Source organism: Zootoca vivipara, chromosome 16 (genome assembly GCF_963506605.1).
Source record: "Zootoca vivipara chromosome 16, rZooViv1.1, whole genome shotgun sequence".
NCBI lineage: Eukaryota > Metazoa > Chordata > Lepidosauria > Squamata > Lacertidae > Zootoca > Zootoca vivipara.
Window position 1 is genome coordinate 17,665,688 of NC_083291.1, and position 21,452 is coordinate 17,687,139.

A 21,452-nucleotide genomic window follows, 5' to 3' on the forward strand; every position below is an offset into this window, starting at 1 on the left:
GTTTTCCCTCCCTACAGATGGAGTCCATTGCCTCACGTGCGCAATCATGCTGCTGAACACTGACCTCCACGGCCATGTGAGTATACTGCAAATTGTCCTGTTTGCTCAGAAATTTTGAACTGCTCTTTCAATATGCTTGTTGCTGTTCAGTACTAACTGCTTAAGTCCTCGCAGGGTCGGGTTGAAGCAGCCCAAAAGATTTCAGGTGACATTAGCAGAGGTGGAAGGCAATTGTGAAGAGCTTGTGAAATTGGCAAGGGAGCCCAAACCAATATGAATGCGTCCCACAGGGCCGTCTCGAGCAGGTCGGGCGCCCTGGCTGAGGCGTGGAGATCACTCCGGTGCCCCCGCCCTCGCAGAGCGCAGCACGGCTTCCACGCGGCTTCGTCACGCAGTGCCCCCCCCTGCCGGCCTGGCGCCCCGCGCCACCGGGAGTACACCTAGAGCCGGGCCCGGCGTCCCATAAGAAAGAGGGCCAGGCTGGATGCAGTGAATTGGCAAGTCTGGAAACCCAGTAGCTTATAACAGGAAGGCACGTAAAAGAACAGTTTCACAAGCACAGTGGACCAGCCAGATTTCAGGCACTGGGAAATCTCCCAGACTATTGGATTTCAGGAGACCCTGAAAGATGCAAGGCAAGGAGTAGATTGGGATGGGCTCTCCTTGATCACCTAATTCCCTTACTTATAGTGTTGCCAGACTCAATAGAGGACAGGACTTCTGTGCCCTTAATTGCCCCGCTCTCTTTTGAGTCTGGAAACCTTAAAGAGAAACCAGCAGACCCTTTGCTTGGAAATTAAACAAAGGGTCTGCTGGTTTCTCTTTAAGGTTTCCAGACTCAAAAGAAAGCAGGGCAATTAAAGGCACAAAAGTCCTGTCCTCTATTGAGTCTAGCAACCCTACTTACTTAGGATGATGTGCCTGAAAAGCCTCTTGACCCCAGTTGTATAGGGAGCTGATGTCTGGCCTGCCAGACAGTTCAGGCCCCATGCAAGCAGGGCTTGTAAATCATCCTCACAGCACAAACTACTCCCACTTTGGAATCCGAATGCCTGGCATGCCTGGCTTGTGCACAAAGGGAGGCTAAATATAGATGGCAACTTCTCAGAGATTTGGCAGCCATATTACAGAGCCATTCTCATCCAAGATACAAATGGTCATGTTTTTTTTCTTTGTCCTACCTCTGTCAACCCAAATTCTGTCATGCTTATTTAGCTGCATTCTGAAAAAAAAAACCAACTGTCAATAACTCAACAGAGGTGTGAGCGTCATTTCTGCAGGAGACGTGCCTAAGTTCTGTTGCGGCTGTTTTCTCGTGCTTAGCAGGAAGTTCCCATGGGCACTGACGTACAACCATATACCCCAACAGTTTGGAGCAACTATTTTAAAATGAGGTTTTTTTTTAAAAAAATGTTCTTATGTGAGCTTTAAAAAGTACAAAGCTTATTTCAAGTGTCTTACCTGGGGTGGGGTTAAAACTGACCGGGGCAATAGTTGTGTGCCACTCGGTCACACTGTTGACTGGCTGCCCACAACTATGGCAAGTGCTTGCAGCTGAGAGTGGCTGAAAAGGGAATAGTGACTCACTTTCATTAGGTTTGTACAGTTACCCATCAGCCAAGGCTGGGTCAGTGTTAGTGACATCATAGAGGGTGATGGGGCAGTCGCTCTTCTTGCTTCATTAAAGTTAAAAAGGAAAGAGAAAATATCTACACGTATCCTGAATATTAAAATGTAATTTTCCGGGGCATTGCTTTGCTGCAGTGTCAGGATAACTTATGGGCACTAGGTGGCAGAACATGCCTAGCATTCGCTGAACTGTTCATGCATCATCAGATGGATGTGCAAATTCCTACCTGGGCCTTGCATTTTAAATCCGCATGTAAAACAAGTATCACCATTGGCCAGAAAGCAAAGGGTCACATACTTGAGCTCTGGCTGTCTGGGTAAAGAAGAGGTCAGATGCTAAGAGGCCCACCTGAACCAACCTGAAACTAGCTACCTAATTTTGTGCTTGTTTCCCTGAGTGCCAGAAAAGGTCTCTTGCTTTTGGCAACTTTCTGCTCTCATCACAAACTTACGGCTACGTATAAAATGGCTTTCAAATTTTTCTACTCTTATTTGTGGCATTTCACTGAATTTCTTTACAGGGGATTAGAAATTCCCCCAAGAGTTTCATGTGGTTGGGACTCGCCATCAGTGGTGGTGAGCCCCACAGTTTTTTTTTTAAGGGCACAGCTTTTCTTAAGGGGTAGGATGTAGGGGAGAGGGTTGTAAAAAAAAAAAAGCAAGCCTTTTGGCTTGACTCTGTTGCAAACTCAACCCTATTTTCCCAGAGCTGCTCTTCTCAGCTAAGTTTCCATCACCTTCTTTCTGTTGCCGCCCTCTTGTCTCATTTGCCCACACTCCCATTTAATTCTATTGGCTGCGGCAACTCATGTGATTTTGTGAATGACATCATGGTATACTTCGGATTTGATGATATCACATGTGCTCATCAACAAAATTATGTGGAGTGCCACAGCCAGTAGGATTAAGCAGCCACCTGGGCAAGTGAGGTCGAGGAGAACGGAGGCGACAACGAAGAAGAAGGGAAATGGCGCCGAGTAGCAGCAACAGCTAGGAAAACAGAAAGGGTGTCGAACAGCATTGAAACTGCACAAATATTTGTCAAGGTGAGTAGTTTGCTGTTAATCTGGCTGTTGTGAATGAGCAAATTTTGAAGTTGCTCGCACAAGCTGCTGCTGCCACGTGATTTTTAGCATTTCGCTTCTCCCACTACAACTCCCAGATACTTTGCGGGGAGTGCAAGATACTTTGCGGGCTTTGCGGGGAGTGCAAGAAACTTCACTAGGGAGTTGGAGAGCAGAAGAGCCCCATTGCACAACTGGACCTCTGCCTGCATACCACTGGACTGAAATTCAATATGATTTGGTGATTTAGACACACCTAGCGTTAGCCATTGGTGAAGCCTGAGAGATATGTAACTGGAGTTTTTATTTCCAACATTTTTAGATGACATCTGAATCTCAAATGCACTTTCTTTCTTCTATCCTGTTTTGCTAAGTATGAAAAATGCACAGGGCCAACTTTAACTTGATAAAGCAATATTTTACCATCACTTTTGTATCTCCCTTTCCTTTGGAATGCTTATCCTAACTGATAATACTCTTTTTTTTGTATTGCATTGTTTTTCTAGGTGGTAAGTTGGGCATTTATTGCTTGGAATGTAAAGCATAGCTTGGAATGCATTTAGCCAGATTATTTGTTTCCTAACTATAATTCAGTGCTTCATCCTGTAAGCATGTATCAGGATTTTATTTTATTTTAAAACTGTTTTTAAAATTTACAGTGTATACATCTTTTTTTCTTTTTGAGCCCAAAGTGGTTCACTGTACATGAACACATCCATCAATTGCAGTATTTTTCCATGTTCAGTGGTACCTCAGTTTAAGTACACAATTGGTTCTGGAAGTCTGTACTTAACCTGAAGCGTACTTAACCTGAAGTGAACTTTCCCATTGAAAGTAATGGAAAGTGGATTAATCCGTTTCAGACAGACCGTCCACGGAGTACTTAAACTGAAGCATACTTAACCTGAAGCGAACTTTCCCATTGAAAGTAATGGAAAGTGGATTAATCCATTCCAGACGATCCGCGGAGTACTTAAACTGAAGCATACCTAACCTGAAGCGAACTTTCCCATTTAAAATAATGGAAAGTGGATTAATCCGTTCCAGACGATCCGCGGAGTACTTAAACTGAAGCATACCTAACCTGAAGCGAACTTTCCCATTTTAAATAATGGAAAGTGGATTAATCCGTTCCAAACGGGTCCACGAAGTACTCAAACTGAAATACTCAAACCGATCTGCGATCTGTGGCAGCAAGTTGTTGATCTTTCTTTGGGCAGTCACCCTCAAAGTTTCCAGCATGAGGCGCATGCAGTGCACGGTGGTGCAAAGGCAGTGGCTGGAGCACCACACACTCCCTCTTGGCAGTAGCTGCTGCTGTGGCTGCTGTGGGGAAGGAGGCGCCTGAGTAGGATGCCGAGGAAGAGCCTAGGGAAGGCAGCGCCCACTCTACGCCGGCCCATGCCATTGAGCAAACCTAGCTGAGGAGGGTGGTGACTGAGCGGGCTGGGGGTTTGAGAGGGGAAGAGAGAGACAAAGGAAAGAAGGGTGAGGAAAGGTAGCTGAGGCAGTTCTCGGTGGCGGCAGCTGCTCTTGATCCGGTGGTCAAGCCAGTGGGGGCTTCAGGAGGCAATCCAGTCACCAGCACACAGCCCAGAGAGGGAGGAGAAAGAGGAGGTGGCGGCAGGAGGGAACGCTTCAGCCCACCCAAGCCAAAATCCTGGACATTTGCTCAAATATTTAAACCCCCCTCCCAGATGCCCATGTTCCATGTATAAGATGAACCCCAATTTTTTACTTACTTACTGCTTTTTTTTAAAGCAAAAGAAAATATGGTGCATAGCGCAAGTGCTTGAATTACACAGGGCTTGTATGAGAAGGAGGTCCAGGGTTTCCACTTTCACCAGGTTTTGGATCGTGCTTGGTTAAAGAGGAACCCTGGTTTGCTTTCAAGGTGGCTTAATGTTGCTGTTGATGAAATGGGGGTCCTTGCGCTGGCTGAAAAAGAGGACTTTAAAAGAAACCTCATAATAGGCAATTTGAAAAGCTTCTTTCCCCTCTTTTGGCATTTAATTTTGTACAGATATGTTCAATTTTTTGAGGTTTTAATACTTTCTTTTCAACTTGTCAATTTCAAGCTCTTGGTCTGGCAGCATGATTCCAGCTTTTGTTTGTGGCAATACCTTCACGTTCTTGGAATGCAACTCAGTTCCATAAAGTGCTTTGATAGCCATGGTTGAAAAGCCTGTGCAATTGTTTAGATTCATCACCACCATAATCCTAGCAGGAGCACTTACCCACTGATTTCCCCCTTCCCAGTAGGGTTGCCTGTCTATGCTGATTTGTATTTTGCTGCTGTGTTCATGCAGGGACCCTTACAAACAATGTCTCTTACCCTGGGATTGCTGCTAACAACTTGGTTTTTAACTTACTATTGGGGGGATTATCAATTAGAGCTTTTAATATGCAACTCATTTTATAGGCTACTGTCCTTTTCTTTTCTGGGAATTGCATTAATATTTATGTGTCATTTATCTTTCAGAATATTGGCAAAAAGATGTCCTGTCAAGAATTCATTGCCAACCTTCAGGGAATGAATGAAGGCAAAGATTTCCCAAGGGAACTCTTGAAGGTGAGGCACTATATTATCTTTCCGTTGTGGGAATACAGCATTAACGCTAACTCTGCCGACCAGCGGTGCTAGGGTGATGCTTTCAAAATGACCAAGCTTCTTGTATTTTACTGATTTTTATTTGTTCGTTAGAATGAATGGTGATATATTGATAGTGCCTGCTAAATGGCGATCCCATTTATCTTTGCTATTCTACGGTTATGGACATTTACTTTGAGCACTCCTAGTGCAGCTGTTCTCACACACTGCACTGGGAGAGGGGCTGAAGACATTTCACCAGCACGTTGGATTCTGCCACCATTCTTGGACAGGGATGGACAAGCCTGAGGCTTGGAGGGCCTCCTTTGTTTTTGTTTTTTGCTAGAATCTCAAGCTTCACCGGAGCCAAATGATGGTGCATAGGGGCTTTGGGATATTTAGGACGGCATTCACCTTAAATAATTTTGCACAAGCAATTATTGCTTACTCGATGGGACTTTCCCCGTCTTCCCCTCTTATTCCTCTGCTTGCACCTTGTACCATCCTCAAGTCTACTGCAGGGGGTTGGGGAAACCCCCAGAACAGATTTAGGGGTGCGGGAAGGAGAAGGGGAGAACATTCAGTTGCACCGATGGAATGTTCTCCTTAGTTCTGTGTTGAATTCTCCCCTTATGGCTGTATCCATTGATCGTCATATTCAGAATAAGCCCATTGAAAGTAAAGGGTCGGACTAACTTAGGCTTCTTAATTTCAGTGGGTCTACTTGGAGTAGGACTATCATTGAATACAACCCTTAGCATTAAGGACCAGAGTTCCTATGAGCACATGTTTAGAGAAGACATTTGTTTTCAGAATTAGATCTGATCTGACAGTCCTTTTGCAGGCATATGTGCACACACACACAGTTTTCCTGCAAGCTTTTTCTAGGTTTAGTAACCTAATGGGGGTAGAGGACCATTTTCGTGGTTGCTGCTGTTTAAACCATTGGGAGACGAAACCTCCCTCACTTGCCGATCTACTAAAAACTACTCCCATGGTCTACCAGTAGATCACGATCTGCCTATCCCTGCAATATGATACTTGGAGGAGGAAAATGTGACACACCATTGATGTGTCACAGCTGCCAGTGCTTACCCAGCAGCATTGTACCAAGGGAGGAAGTTATGGATGAACCAACGTTCTCTGATGCCACATGGGTTATGGGTGCAGTAGTATCCCAGAAGCATCTCCATTCCCCAGAAAGCACAATTCCACCCCTCAACACTGACTCACTGAACAAAGAGGAGGACAGGATGTCAGCAGGCAGTGCTAATATACTATCTCACAGTTGGAAACAGAATACCTGTCCTTAGTTTTGGGAGCTGATTCAGACAATATATGCACTTCCTTTCTAGTGTAAGAGTGAACAGTGCCCGTCCAGTTTTAATTCAGAAAACATGTGGCTTGAGTATCAAAACCTTGGCAAACATTGCCTTAATATTAGCCCATGCTTAAGTCTTCCAATGCTCATGGATAGGCATCCCCAAACTTCAGCCCTCCAGATGTTTTGGTCTACAATTCCCATCTTCCCCGACCACTGGTCCTGTTAGCTAGGGATCATGGGAGTTGTAGGCCAAAACATCTGGAGAGCCGCAGTTTGGGGATGCCTGATCATGGATCTGGTGTGTGTGTTTACCAGAAAATGAGTTTAGAGGTGTGAGTGAAATTGTTTCTGGCCCAGTTGTGCTCGCAGGCATCTTAGCATGCCTTAGACTTCCATGTCCTTGTTGATCAATAAGATCAGAGCAGAAGAAACTGGATTCCTCACCAGGCTTCTTGATCAGGGCTGTTTCTATGCAGCTTTGGAACCTGCACAGCACCAGAGGCCAGGTGTAGCAAGGACAATGCACAACAGGGGCCAATTGTTCATATACGACTGCCAATCCAATAAGGTATATGAAGGCAGATCTTGCTTCAGCACTTGAATTGTCCAAACTGGATTGAGACTGGCGTGTGCCTTGTGTAATAAGTGAAAGCAGAGAAAGCCAGACAGGCTTTTTATTAGAAAGCTAAAGCTGCCTGCGGAGTATTTATGGTAACAGGGTTTTTTTCAGGTAGCTTTGGAAAGAAGGTGCCTTTGGGCTTTTACATTTGAATGGAAGATATAATTTGAGATCGGGACATTCTGTATGGTACACATTACTGCTTTTCTCCCCTTACGTCCCGAGTTGTATATGTGTTCACTCAATTTGTTCCAGCAGACAAATCTGAATAGTTAGTGAAGCCTGGGTTTGAGGTGCTGAACATTTCCCATTGTCGGCACTAATAGGAATGTTTCTTTTTCTTTTGTCTGATTTGCTTGTGCAGGAAGTGCTGGTTGCTACTGCATTTGGTTTGCAATGGAAGAATTTTTTTTAAAATGATGTTTTGGTGCACAAAGAAGTGTAGCTTGAAGTCTTGTAACAGCAGCAAAGGAAGACTTGTGTTGATTTTTTTGTCTTTCCTTTTGTTGTGATCCTGAACGAAACATATTGATAATTGGAATAGAAAAGTGCTGTATACTGTTGATGCCCCCTGCACTGCAGGTGGAATCTGGAGGGTAAACTGGCCTAGAATGTGGCCTAGAGAGGGTTAGGAATAGTAAATCATTTCTATCTGTGAAGCAATGTGCAAATCTGGGCCTGAGCGGAATTGGGATGGGAGAACTATGGAAAGTTTCAGGTAAGCTGCTATAAGTTCCTTATAGGGTGGGTGAGAAATGAGTGCAAGAAACAAGTCTAGTCCCAACTTTACTCAGTGCTAGATTTCTCTGCAATAGAAATGGCCAACTTGGTCCTCTCCTGGTATTGAGGGCTACAGCCAGCATAACCAGCGGTTAGGGATGATGGGGAGTTTGTAGTCCACAACATTTGGAGGGCACCCTGTGGCTTTCCGATTTTTTTCACTTTGAGGGAGGCCTCTCTCTTTGAAGAACCTCTCTGCATGCTGCAAATAGGTTTGTGGGGCATATTCAAGGGAGCATACTCAGCTTGCCCAGGGTACTGTGTGTGTGTGTGTGGGGGGGGGGTCTCAGTGTTTGCCCACATGAACTGAAGATCACACTGTAGAATACAGTCTGCACTCTCCTACAGCTACATTGAAGGGTGATCAGAAGTGATGGACAAGCTGCCTTCCTTGAACTTCTGACGAGCTTCTGAAGTTCTCAGGATGTGGTGGGAAAGCCCTGCTGTAGATAAAGGGGCGGTCTACACGCATCCTAGAGAGTTGTATATTCTGCACATAGAGTGCATCATGAGCTCTACCCGTATATGTAGCTCAAATTGTACAATTAGGTGTTCATGCATGTCCATGCTGCCCACTCATTTCAAGAAATGTAGTAGGGGACAAAATGAAATCAGCCCTGAGTGCTCAGGAAATCAGCCCTGAGTGCTCACTGGAAGGACAGATCGTGAAGCTGAGGTTCCAATACTTTGGCCACCTCATAAGAAGAGAAGACTCCCTGGAAAAGACCCTGATGTGGGGAAAGATGGAGGGCACTAGGAGAAGGGGACGACAGAGGACGAGATGGTTGGACAGTGTTCTCGAGGCTACGAACATGAGTTTGACCAAACTGCGGGAGGCAGTGGAAGACAGGAGTGCCTGGCGTGCTCTGGTCCATGAGGTCACGAAGAGTCGGACACGACTAAACAACAACAACAAGAAATGAAGCTGCTCCCCCCCCCCCCCCGGCATGTTTCCCATGCTTGCCAGGTGAAGTGACATTGTGCTGCTGGGAGCTTATTGTGCCGTACCGTGTGTCAAAGGGGGCTTGCTGTCATTGATGGGGAAACTCACTGTACATGGTGGGTGTTTCATACCGTTCAGTGTGAGGGGGAAAGTTGTCTGTGTGGAAGTTGCCATTGGCATGTTGGACCCTGGGGCCTGGTGTGAAGGGCAGCCAAAGCGCCAGGCTGAAAAATGGTTTGAATAAGAAGACAACTGATTGTGGGGACTTATCGTGTTTACTCCATGATCTGCGAGGCTTCTAAGCACCACTGCAGGGGAGGCAGATTCTGCCCTTAAATGATGCTACTTACTATATTGGGGCATTGTGTGAAGCTTTAAAAGCACATTTCAGAAACATTTGCTACTTATTTTTCACTGGAGACAAAGACTTCCAATGTCCTCTAGTTCCATTAAAGCCAATAGCCATTGATTTCCACAATATGTAGATTTTACCCTTTGGCTGATACCTGTTATTGCTTCAACTGAGGGCTTTTCACAAGACTTTGGAACACTGTAAGAATAATTTACATGAAAAATCCAAGAATTGTCTTTGCCTGGATCAGACTACTTGCATGCTAGCTCTTTCTTACCCCAATAGTGGCTAGCCAGAATCTCATCTGGCAGGCTTGAAGGTATGGGCCTCCCTGCTATGGCTTGTCCTTGGCATCTGATATTTGAAGATATACTGCTTCTGCACATGGAGGTACCATGTGTTAAAAGCTAGTGGTAGACGTACCCTCTGTGAATTTAGTTTATTCTAAAAAGCTGTTTAAGGTGGTGGCCACCACCACCATATCTTGAGGCAGTGAAATCTATGTTACACATGTTCTTCCTTTTATCCATCCAGAAACTTACCACTACTCAGGTTCCTCATTTCTACTCTCTGCATACACCTTGTAATTTTCTTATATCCCCATAACGTATCTCCTACTAGTCATTTCCCCCCCAAACAAAAAATGTTCCATGTATTTCATAACATTGGGTTTTATTGGGTTGTTGTTTTTGTTTTGATTTTATGTATTTGATATTTTATGTGAACCGCCCTGAGACCTTTGGGTATAGGGCAGTATAGAAATCGTAAGTAAGTAAGTAAGTAAGTAAACAAACAAACATGTTTGTGGCTGCACTAGAGATAAATGGGAATATATATTGCTTAAGCAGGGGTCCCCAAACTAAGGCCCGGGGGCCGGATGCGGCCCAATCACCTTCTAAATCCGGCCCGTGGACGGTCCAGAAATCAGCATGTTTTTACATGAGTAGAATGTGTCCTTTTATTTAAAATGGATCTCTGGGTTATTTGTGGGGCCTGTCTGGTGTTTTTACATGAGTAGAATGTGGTCCTTTTATTTAAAATGCATCTCTGGGTTATTTGTGGGGCATAGGAATTTGTTCATTTTCCCCCCAACATATAGTCTGCCCCCCCCCAAGGTCTGAGGGACAGTGGACAGGCCCCCTGCTGAAAAAGTTTGCTGACCCCTTGCTTAAGGTGTAAAACTTTTTTATTTCTCCATCCATGCCATTTGTCATGGATGCTTTAGCTGAGTTTCCTTCATTGAAGGGGGTTGGACTAGATGACCACTGGGGTCCATTCCAACTCTGCAGTTCTATGATACACTTTTAATAAATAAAATAAAAGTGAAACTGGTGCTTTTATTTAGGCTGGTACCCCTAGGTGGAAGAATATCGGCTCTTAGGCCTCAGCAACCCAAAATAATTTCCAGCCAATATGTTTTGGGACAGAAAGGCTTAGCTCTGATGAAGGTTATTTGTCTGGTCTTCCCCCATCCCTCCCTGGTTCCCTAGATTGGAGCTGCTGCTGCTTCTTGCTTGGCTTCTGTCCTAGACAGCAAGTATGTAGGAATTATTCAAGCATGTGTTTTTAAAGATATTGGCTCTGGCTATTTGCGACTGAGAAAGCTTCAGCCAATGTTGACAAATCAGCTTATTTAAAATGCTGTCTTGGAGAGGTGCAGCGGAATGGCCCCAGACTCTAATTACAGGCTCTTATTGACTGGATCGATCTCTAGCGCCGTATTTAAGCAGCCCACTTAGTGTAATAAAGGCAGCTTCCTCTTCAACCCTCTCTCCCAGATGTATATCTTTCTGCTAGCAGATTGTACTTTTTATGACCATATTCCAGACGTAGTCCTCCCAGCTGCTCTAAATGAATTGGCCAATATCCCCCAGTTCCTTCAGCTGGAATGAAGATTAAAGACCTGTCTAGGCTAAACGCGGGGTGAAGATGTTGCATTCCTTCAGATCTCTGGCTGGTGTAGCTCATTTCTAAGAAAACCCACGGCGGTTGCCTTAATTCGGATGTGCCTTGGATATCTTCTGAAATGAGAAGAGAAAGGAGGTTGTTGAAATTGTGTGGTTTCTTCTTTCAACAAGCCTTGAACTTCCTTTGCTCGTTCTTAGGTAAAGGGGCCCCTGGCCATCAGGTCCAGTCGTGTCCGACTCTGGGGTTGCGGCGCTCATCTCGCTCTATAGGCCGAGGGAGCCAGCGTTTGTCCGCAGACAGCTTCCGGGTCATGTGGCCAGCATGACAAAGCTGCTTCTGGCGAACCAGAGCAGCGCACGGAAACGGCGTTTACCTTCCCGCCGGAGCGGTCCCTATTTATCTACTTGCACTTTGACGTGCTTTCGAACTGCTAGGTGGGCAGGAGCTGGGACCGAGCAACGGGAGCTCACCCCGTTGCAGGGATTCGAACCGCCGACCTTCTGATCAGCAAGCCCTAGGCTCTGTGGTTTAACCCACAGCGCCACCTGGGCCCCTTTGCTCCTTCTTACATTCGGTCAAATAAACTCAAGTCTCTTGTGAAAGGGGTCTTATTTGGATGTTATATAAAGGGATTAAATGGTTTCTCAGGTAAGAGTTTTCAGGTGTGGGGCATGCACCGCCAGGGGGGGATTTGATTTAAATCAAATTGATTCACGATTTAAATCACTAGTCAGTACGACTTGATTTAAATCCTTTTTCTGCAGAAAGACTCATTCTTGCTGGTATAATCTTAATATTTACAATCAGATGAAGGTTTCATTTTTGGAATGATAAATTTTCAGAGTATTTTTTTACAGCCATATCAAAAATTACTGATTTGGTTATACTATTAGAAATACATAGACAGATAATAGTCAAATTATTGCGAGGTTTAATAAGTCAGCTGTTTATATTTGGACTACTTTTCTGCTGTACTTTACTGGAAGGAGTAAAATAATAATTTCCTTAATAATAATATAAACAACTTATTTAACTAAAACATAGCATATTAGGTATCCATGTTTGTTAACTGATGTGGTTAAACAATAAAAAAAACTTAGACTGAGTTTTAGCACACATGAAAAACTTAAATAAAATCCTTATTTTCTGATGAATAGCCTTTGGACTATAATGTAACTTAAATAGAAAACTATATTTAGAAAGATTTTTCCTTCAAAAGCATTTTATTTTAAACATCCGATTTAAATTTTTTTAAAATCAGATTTTTAAATATATCTTTAAAAAAATCATTGATTTTTATCCACCCTGTGCGCCACACATAGAACAAAACCAGCTCTTTTCTAATCTCTTGCATGGGAATGGCTGCTGTGTAGCTCAGGGCCATTGGGGAAGGGGAGCCCCACTGCAGCTCCTTCTCAAGTTACTGTCATGGACTCCAGGAGACTTGGCTTGGGGGAAATGGGGCAGGGCTCCGGCAGAGGGAGAAGCTGGTGCCTGGGTTCCTCACATTACATTGTGACTTGGGAAGGAGCAACATTGCAAGAAAGTGGCCAGAACTGGCTTGTTCCACCTTGCAACCACTTTTATCTGGAACTGCGAAGCATCTTTCTGATGCCACAAACAGAAAACTTTGGTCATATTTGGTCAAGAATATTAATCTCTAGGTGCTGTCTATTTTGGAGGGCCTTTAAAGGTATGGTTTCTGGCAGTTTTGGAGAAGTTTACCGCTAAAGTGTGATTATTTAGGGAGCGATTTAAAAGAGACAAATTTTACAGCATTCGGTCTGGCTTCATTGCTTATAAAGCAGAATCAGAAGATCTCATCAAAACACCAGTGCAATACACATTTATATGAAACTAATAACATGAACTAGACCTTCTCTTCAGAGTCCAGATACACTTGATGAGTCCATATACACAGTGACTTATCATAGAATTGTAGCATTGGAAGGGACCCCAAGGGTCATCTAGTCTAACCCCTTGAAATGCAGGAATCTCAACTAAAACATCCATGGCAGATAACCATCCAACCTCTGCTTATGAAGCAAAGTCCATAACCTCCCAAGGGAGACTGTTCCGCTGTCAAACCGCTCTTACTTATGATGTAGTAGACATTTCTGTGAAGCAGCAGGCAGATAATAATCTCATTTTTTATTTTTCATTTGATCAATATATGTATCATGAAAAGAAGTGCTGGAAAAAATTCTTGTTGTTTGTAATTATATCTATCTTGTTAAATTCAATTGAGTTCCTATTGAACAAGAGAAAAGAAAGCCCCATTTGAGATCTGATCCATAAAGGTGTAGCATGTTGCAGGGAATTAATACAGTGCATAGTAAGCCCATGGAACTCACTGCCACAAGATGTGGTGATGGCCACCAATTTAGAAGGCTTTAAAAGGGATTAGAGAACAAGCTATAATAAGTGGCTATAAGCTGTAAGTCCTGATGGTTATATGCTACCCCAAAGATCAGAGGCAGCATTCTCTGAAATACCCGTTGCTGGTGGGGTGGGAGGCAGAAGGGGGGCATAGCCTGCTTGTGATGTGCAAGAGGGGAATCTGGTTGGCCCCGGTGAGAAACAGGATGCTGGACTGGAGAAGCTTTTGGGATGCTCTTGAAACATTTCTGCAGCTGATGATGCTGTCAATGGAAAATAGATGTGGCAGTCTGCCCTTCCTCAAGGGCATTTTTCATACAACTTGAGAGACGCAGGTATCTGAAGCATCACTTTCTAAATTAAATATGGGAGGCGGCTTAGAGGGAACTCCTGAATACCTACAGTCTCCTTTCCCCCAAAGCCTCCCAATGTTTCCTGTTGGATTCGCTTAGTATCTGTGAGTCCACCAGATGGCACTAGACCACCATGGTAGCAGCAAACCAGTTGTGTTGGACTATCTTGCCTCCTGTGGGACTAGAGACACCCACTGCCTGTAATTAATAATAAAACAGGAAGCGTGGAATAGATTGTATCTCTGAGTCATAGCTCTCCCTCTTTCTCTAGCTCTAGTCCCATTTTGGAGGTTTCTGCTTCATCAGTAGCTGCATCTGAAGGAACGGTGTAGTCTCTTAATACCTTTCTGAAGGTTTAGTAATAGATGGTCAATGCTACTTTTCTTAGAAAAAGAGCTCACTCCGAACTTCTCCCTTGTTCTCTTAGAATGCCAATGGCGTCTACCTGATAGGTGGATGAGATGAGCTCCTGTGAACTCTGGCTGAAAAAAAAGCTCTGGTGGTAGTCATAAGAAGCTATAAAACAGGCACCCCCAAACTGCAGCCCTCCAGATGTTTTGGCCTAAAACTCCCATGATCCCTGGCTAACAGGACCAGTGGTCGGGGAAGATGGGAATTGTAGTCCAAAACATCTGGAGGGCCGAAGTTTGGGGATGCCTGCTATAAAACTATTGAGTGTTTTTTAAAAATTTTTTTTAACCCTATTAGTTAAACTTGGCTCCAATATTTGAATTATCTGAAGAAGTGTGCATGCACACGAAAGCTCATACCAATGACAAACTTAGTTGGTCTCTAAGGTGCTACTGGAAGGAATTATTTAAATTTTGTTTCGACTGTGTCAGACCAACATGGCGACTTACCTGTAACTTGGCTTCAATAGTTCACTGTACAACTCTGACCACTCTGCCACCTTGCTCCTCTCTCCCCCCAATCCCAGTAAGCATCAGTGAGGCGATTGCTGTAGCTTCCCCTCAACTGGGCTTCTTCTGTAGCCCAAGGGCAACTATCAGTTAGAGCTGATGTTTCTGGCAGGGAGGAGGGAAGCAGACTCCCTGCAACTTCTCCCTTTCTGGCCATTGGAAGGGGAACCAGGCAGGTCTCCCCCCTGCTGTAATGTTCTCTGAGGTGTGTGTATGTCTAGTCAGCTGATGGGTTAATCCAGAGTGTGTTTCTTTGCTCTATAGTTCCAGGAGTAAAAGTTACCTGGTTTGGATCTGCCCAGTATCTGAATGAGAGAGTGCCTGGAAGTGTCACTTACTCTCCTGTAAGCTTCTTGTGATTGGCAGGATATAAATATATCAAAACCAGCCCAGTGCCTTGTAGTTTCAGACTTACTAGGCATAAACTGAACCTGATGGCTCCTTGGCTGTGTGTGTGTGTGTGTGTGTGTGTTTTAAGGCCACCATATCTGGTAATCAGAGCTTCTTGGTGTATTTATTACTGTGTCATTTCATAAATATGTATCATCTTCTATTCATCTTTTCTGAATAGAAATATTTTATTCAAAATAGTGAGCAAAAATATAAGAAAAGCACAGTGGCATAATAAAACAACATTATAATGGGAGGAGAGATGATAAAGCAGTTAAAGGAGAACAAAATATTAGACCACCTGCCTGAAAGTAGGTTGAGAAGTGACAGTCAATTCTCAACAGAGAGAGGATCCCACAGCAAAAGTGAGCAGGTCCTATCTCTGGTATACATCAGCCATCTTCCTGGTAGTGATGATGGGCAAGACAGCAGAGTCATCATAAAACATGGGCAGGTTCATATGGGCCTTAAGGTGACATTCTCCTAGTCTGTTTTTAGTGCTTCAAAGACTAGTACTAGCGCTTTGGGCTCAACTAGCACTTTGGGCCCACTTGAGGTTGCATTATTATCCTTTTTAAATTGGACACAAAGGCCAAGGTGGAGTGGGGGCAAACAAAATTGGAAAAGTGCAGTAGTTGTGGATTTTAAGCTTTTCCTCCTACACGGCAGTCCTGGAAAGAATTGCCCCTAGCTGTTATTTGACTTGCGAAGGTTGCTTCCATTGGCCCCAATAGGAGCTTCCTCCTCAGGCCAAACAGCAGAGTGTCTCTTGGAGAAATGGTGCAAAGATTTGATGGTTGCCAAAAGCATACACCTGTTTGCTTAAAAAAACAAGGTGTGTGTGTGTTTGTGTCTTGGTGAATCGTTAATATTGCTTGTAGGTGTTTTGAGGTGTTAAAAAAAGAAAGATGCCACGGCGAACATTTGTAAAAGGCCCTGCTTGCTTCCTGGCTGTCATGTTCGCTTCTGTTCTCAACTTGGTTTTTGTTATCTACTGCAGTATTTTCATATTATTGTGACTTAACAGTTTTGATTGATATTTGTTTATTTTACTTTGGATTGTTTTTAGCCCTCTGGTGGGCCATCTTGAGCGCCTCATTGAAAAGCAGGAAAGAACTGGTTTAAAATGTAAATAATGCATTGTTGTTGTTTTTTTGGTAATCTAATCTTGAAAATATCTAGCAGTGCCCCATTAGCAAAATCTTAAATGGTGCCCCTGCTGTTGCTTCTTCTGCTCCAGACCACTCTAGCCTCTTTGCCTGATTTTTGTCCTCTCAAAATTAGCTCTTGTTAGAACAGTAGAGTCTTCAGAGGTTTTCAAGATGAGTACAGCTAGTACTTCAGGAAGTTACCCCAAGCCATATGCCACTAGCAGCATATGCCTTGCAAATGTAACGCACATACGGTCGTGGCAAAAACCCCGCAGCTTATAATATGTGTAGGTAGATCTGAAAGCGCTACGTTCACACGACATTTTAAAAAAATACACAGCACTACCACCTAAAATCCAAGGAGATCTGGCTTCATATGTCTGCAGTTCTACCAGGTTTTTTAGGTTTAATATGTAAGTGTAGGTGGGTTTAAGATGGACAGCTGTGTGCAGAATAAATGGCCAGATCACAAATATAGAAATATATGCTTAATATGCATGTAATGAAAATGAGTGAACACAGATGTGGCTGTCACAAGCAGGTGCATTTTCTCATAATAGTTTCCAAGGTTTAATCACAGCATATTCATGAATAGGGGCATGCAAAGAAACTTTGCATCAAAGCAGTGTTTGTGTGTGTGTGTGTGTGTGTGTGTGTGTGAGAGAGAGAGAGAGAGAGAGAGAGAGAGAGAGAGAGAGAGAGAGAGAGAGAGAGAGAGAGAGAGGACTTGTGAGTGAAATGGAAATGTATGTTGTCTCAAAGAAGCTGTATACTTTAGTTGGGTGAGTAGAATAAACAGGCATGTTGATGATAGTGGATGCAATGTAGGTGTAGAGCGGGAAGGAGCCAAATGAGAGGGAGATTTACAGCCTAATCTATGTGACTATGCATAAGAGACAGAGCAAGTGCAAGGCAGATTCTCTGCAATCTACAGTATATGCCTATGTATGTACTGGTGCATAGGCATATATGCCTATGTATGTACTGGTGCAGGGACCCAGGTGGCGCTGTGGTTAAACCACTGAGCCTAGGGCTTGCTGATCAGAAGGTCGGTGGTTCGAATCCCTGTGATGGGGTGAGCTCCCGTTGCTCGGTCCCAGCTCCTGCCAACCTAGCAGTTCGAAAGCACCTCAAAATGCAAGTAGATAAATAGGAACCGCTACAGCGGGAAGGTAAACGGCGTTTCCATGTGCTGCTCTGGTTTGCCAGAAGCGGCTTTGTCATGCTGGCCACATGACCTGGAAGCTGTACGCCGGCTCCCTCGGCCAATAATGCGAGATGAGCGCGCAACCCCAGAGTCGGTCACGACTGGACCTAATGGTCAGGGGTCCCTTTACCTTTATGTACTGGTGCAGATATGATACCAGAGTTTAGTTAAGTGAAAGCTGACTCTTGCCTTATTCAATAATTGGGAGTGGATAGGAGGATCTTATGCTCTCATATACCACAGGCTTTATCCATGGTTTAAAATTCCACTCACAGTTAAAGGGAGATGCCGGTGATTAAGGAATACCAGGCCTCTAATTTAGGAATACCCAGGGCTTGAAGCTGGGTTGTAAACACTACTTAACTTGGTTAATCTAACTACAAATTGTGCTATTTGTGTTATTTGTGCTATTTGCAAAGCAAATTGTGCTAGTTTCAAAGCATGTGGGTGAAGGAGGATTCAAAAACCGTGGGGTGTCTCCATGGATACAGGAGGGTCTCCACTGCAGACAGTCCCTTGCCAGCTCAGAGAAGGTGACCAAAACTGTCAGGGGGCAGATCTAACACTTGTCTCCACTATTTCCCCCCCCACCTCCCTAGGGTGGGAACTTAGGTGTTTAAATAATGCTTGGACAGGGCTTGGACACTGCGTAGATCCTCTGAGAGAGAATTCCGGGCATAAGGAGCAGCAAGGGAGAATGGGAGAACCATGGTTAGAGGGTCGTGCTAGCATTGGGGGCAACCCAGGTTCAGTTCCCGAGCCAGCAATGAAGCTCACTTGGTGACCTTGGGCCAATCACCCTCAGCCCCTCCTACCTTACTTGTGATGTGAGGATGAAATGTTTGCAGGTTGAGGTGCAGAGGAAGAACCATGTATGCCACCTTAGAATTAATCACAGATTCAGGTGAACTTCCACTGTGCAGAGGTGGCTGAAAAACAGCAACCTGAGTAGCAGCTGGTGCCGTGAACGAACCAGTAGTCTACCTGGCCTGTCTTTTCACTGCTTCTGTCCTCCACTTCAGCTGTCTGTGTGCTTTGCTGTGTTCCAAGACTGGTTAGTGGCCTTGGCACATGCAGGAGACAACAGTTTCCAGACACAGTGGCTGTATCTCTGCCTGGAGCGGTACAGCTTGCGAGAGCAGAAATAAAATGCAGCCAGCTAGAACGTGCTGTTGCAGCCAGATTTTATTGCTGTCTCTCCTCTCTGTCTCTTCACACCCATCACTTATTGAACTCTGGGACAAAAAGTACCCAGGCTTTTAAGTGGCAAAATACACATATGGCTCAGTCACTTGTAAATGACGGGCACACATTTAAATGGCCAGGTTTCCCTACTACAGTATGTACATGGGTATGGGGGTCTCTCTCCTTTTCCAGTTGTTGCTTCCAAGCATTTAATGGGGACTCTGCCTTCATTGACTGCTTGCTTAAATCTTTTTTTTTTAAAAAAGTAATAATAATGACCAGGTTTCTAACCGATTTTACTTGGCCAGGTGCTGTTTTATTGATTTGTATAGACATCCAATTGTTTTCTCTTTATACTGTTTCTTTTATTTCTTATTGGTATTGAGTTGCTTTCTATCTACCTTGTTGTTGTAATCCAAGGTTTGCTACCTTAGAGAACATAAGAACATAAAATAGAGCCTAGCTAGATCATGACCCATCTAGTCCAGCTTCCTGGTCTCACAGTGGCCAACCAGACGTCTTGGGGAAAAACCTGCTACCAGGACCTGAGCACAAGAGCACTCTCCCCTCCTGCACTGTCCAGCAATTGGCATTCATACGCAGAGTGTCTCTGACTGTGGAGGCAGCTCATAGTCAACATGGCTAGTAGCCCTGGGTAACCTTATCTATGAATTTCTCTAATGCTCTGTTAATGCCATCCAATTTAAGTGCATCACTGCCTCCTGTAATAGTAAGTTCCATACTTCAACTTATGTGTTGGGTAATAATAATAATAATAATAATAATAATGCGCTGTGGTTAAACCACTGAGCCTAGGGCTTGCTGATCAGAAGGTCAGCGGTTCGAATCCCTGTGACGGGGTGAGCTCCCGTTGCTTGGTTCCAGCTCCTGCCAACCTAGCAGTTCGAAAGCACGTCAAAATGCAAGTAGATAAATAGGAACCGCTACAGCGGGAAGGTAAACGGTGTTTCCATGTGCTTCTCTGGTTCGCCAGAAGTGGCTTTGTCATGCTGGCCACATGACCTGGAAGCTGTACGCCGGCTCCCTCGGCCAATAATGCGAGATGAGCGCGCAACCCCAGAGTCGGTCACGACTGGACCTAATGGTCAGGGGTCCCTTTACCTTTACCTAATAACAACAATACTTTCTTTTATCTTTCTTGAGTCTTTCTAAATTCAGCTTCATGGAGCATCCACTAGTTCAAGTGTTAGGAGGGGGGGGCGGTGGCGGCTTTTCTGTATCCACTTTATCCATGCCCTGCATAATTTCTTTTTAAAAAATAAATAAATAAAATTTATTCAATTTTTCCAAATACAAACAACACACAAACAAAAACAACAAAACAAAAACAACACAACACATAATTTTAGTCTTACTTATATCTCCTCATCTTAATTTCAAACGCTCTGCCGAGCTATGACTTCCCTCCCTCCCTTCACTCGGTTTTGTTGGTCACTCTTCTCCCGCAGTTTCTTATGTTATCCCTTCTAACGTCTATTCGTAGGATTTATCTCAGTCCCACAAGTGTCTTTGAATTCTTACAATTCCTCTCCATATAGTCAATGAATTTACTCCATTCTTGCTGGTACTTTGTTTCTCCTTGGTCACGAATTCCATAAGTCATCTTTGCTACGGTAGTTCTGCATAGTCTATCATTTTCGTCTGCCACTCCTCAATCGTCGGTATCTCTTGTGTTTTCCACTTTTGGGCTACTAAAGTCCTTGCCGCGGTTGTAGCATGCCCTGCATAATTTCACACACTTCCATCATGTCACTTCTTACTCCCCATTTCTCTTAAGTAAAAAAGTACAAATTGCAACGTTTCCTCATAGGGGAGTTGCTTCACCCCTTTGATCATTTTGGTTGCCCTTTTCTGAACCTTAACCAGCTCTGCAATACTCCTTTTTAAGGCGATGCAACCAGAATTGTACACAGTATTCCAAATGCAGTCACAGCCATAGATTTGTATAATGGCATTATGCTATCTGAAGTTTGATTTTCAATTCCTTTCCTAATGATCCCTAGCATGAAATTTACATCCTCCCCCACCCCCAAGCTATCTCAAACTGGGTCTAAACCTACATTAAGCTATCCACTGCAACACCCAAGTTCTTGCTCCTAGTTCCTAGTCAGCCATCGCTAGTTCCAAACTCTTGAGCACATGTGTGAAATCCAGCGCATGTGTGAAATTTTGCCCCAACATGCATCACTTGTTTACACTGAATTGCATTTGTCATTTTGCTGCCCGTTCACTCAGCTTTGCAATTTCCTTTTGGAGCTCTTCACAATCTCTTTGTTTTAACAACCCTGAGCAACCTATAGTATCATCAGCAGACTTGGGCACCTTACTGCTCAACACTAACTCTAGATTGTTTGCAAACAAGTTCAGAATCAAAGGTCCCAATACCAATGGTTGGTGGGCTCCATTTTCTGCATCTCTCTGTTTTAAATGCTAGGCAAATACACACACACTTACAAATATGCCCATCTTTTTAAACATGCACAAACCATTCACAAATGACACATCTGGGGATGTGCTCTGCCATATATATTCTACCGGAGTTCAAAATATAAAATCTGTATTGGTACCTAGGCGGTGTCTATATCGCAGCAGGTTTGCACTGATGTTTGTTTGTGACATCTGTTTCATGTTGTGGTT

General features: G+C 44.0%; 1 protein-coding gene across 5 annotated transcripts in view; it reads left to right on the forward strand.

The window, feature by feature from the left end:
• The window catches only part of LOC118097617 (PH and SEC7 domain-containing protein 3), a 151,256-nt gene that overhangs the window by 60,622 nt on the left and 69,182 nt on the right, over positions 1 to 21,452 (forward strand). For all 5 annotated transcript variants that reach the window (XM_035140671.2, XM_035140672.2, XM_060268939.1 and 2 more), the window contains 2 exons: positions 18 to 76; positions 5,176 to 5,265. In XM_035140671.2, the coding sequence (XP_034996562.2) occupies positions 18 to 76; positions 5,176 to 5,265 (149 nt within the window). The remainder of the gene's footprint in view (positions 1 to 17; positions 77 to 5,175; positions 5,266 to 21,452) is intronic.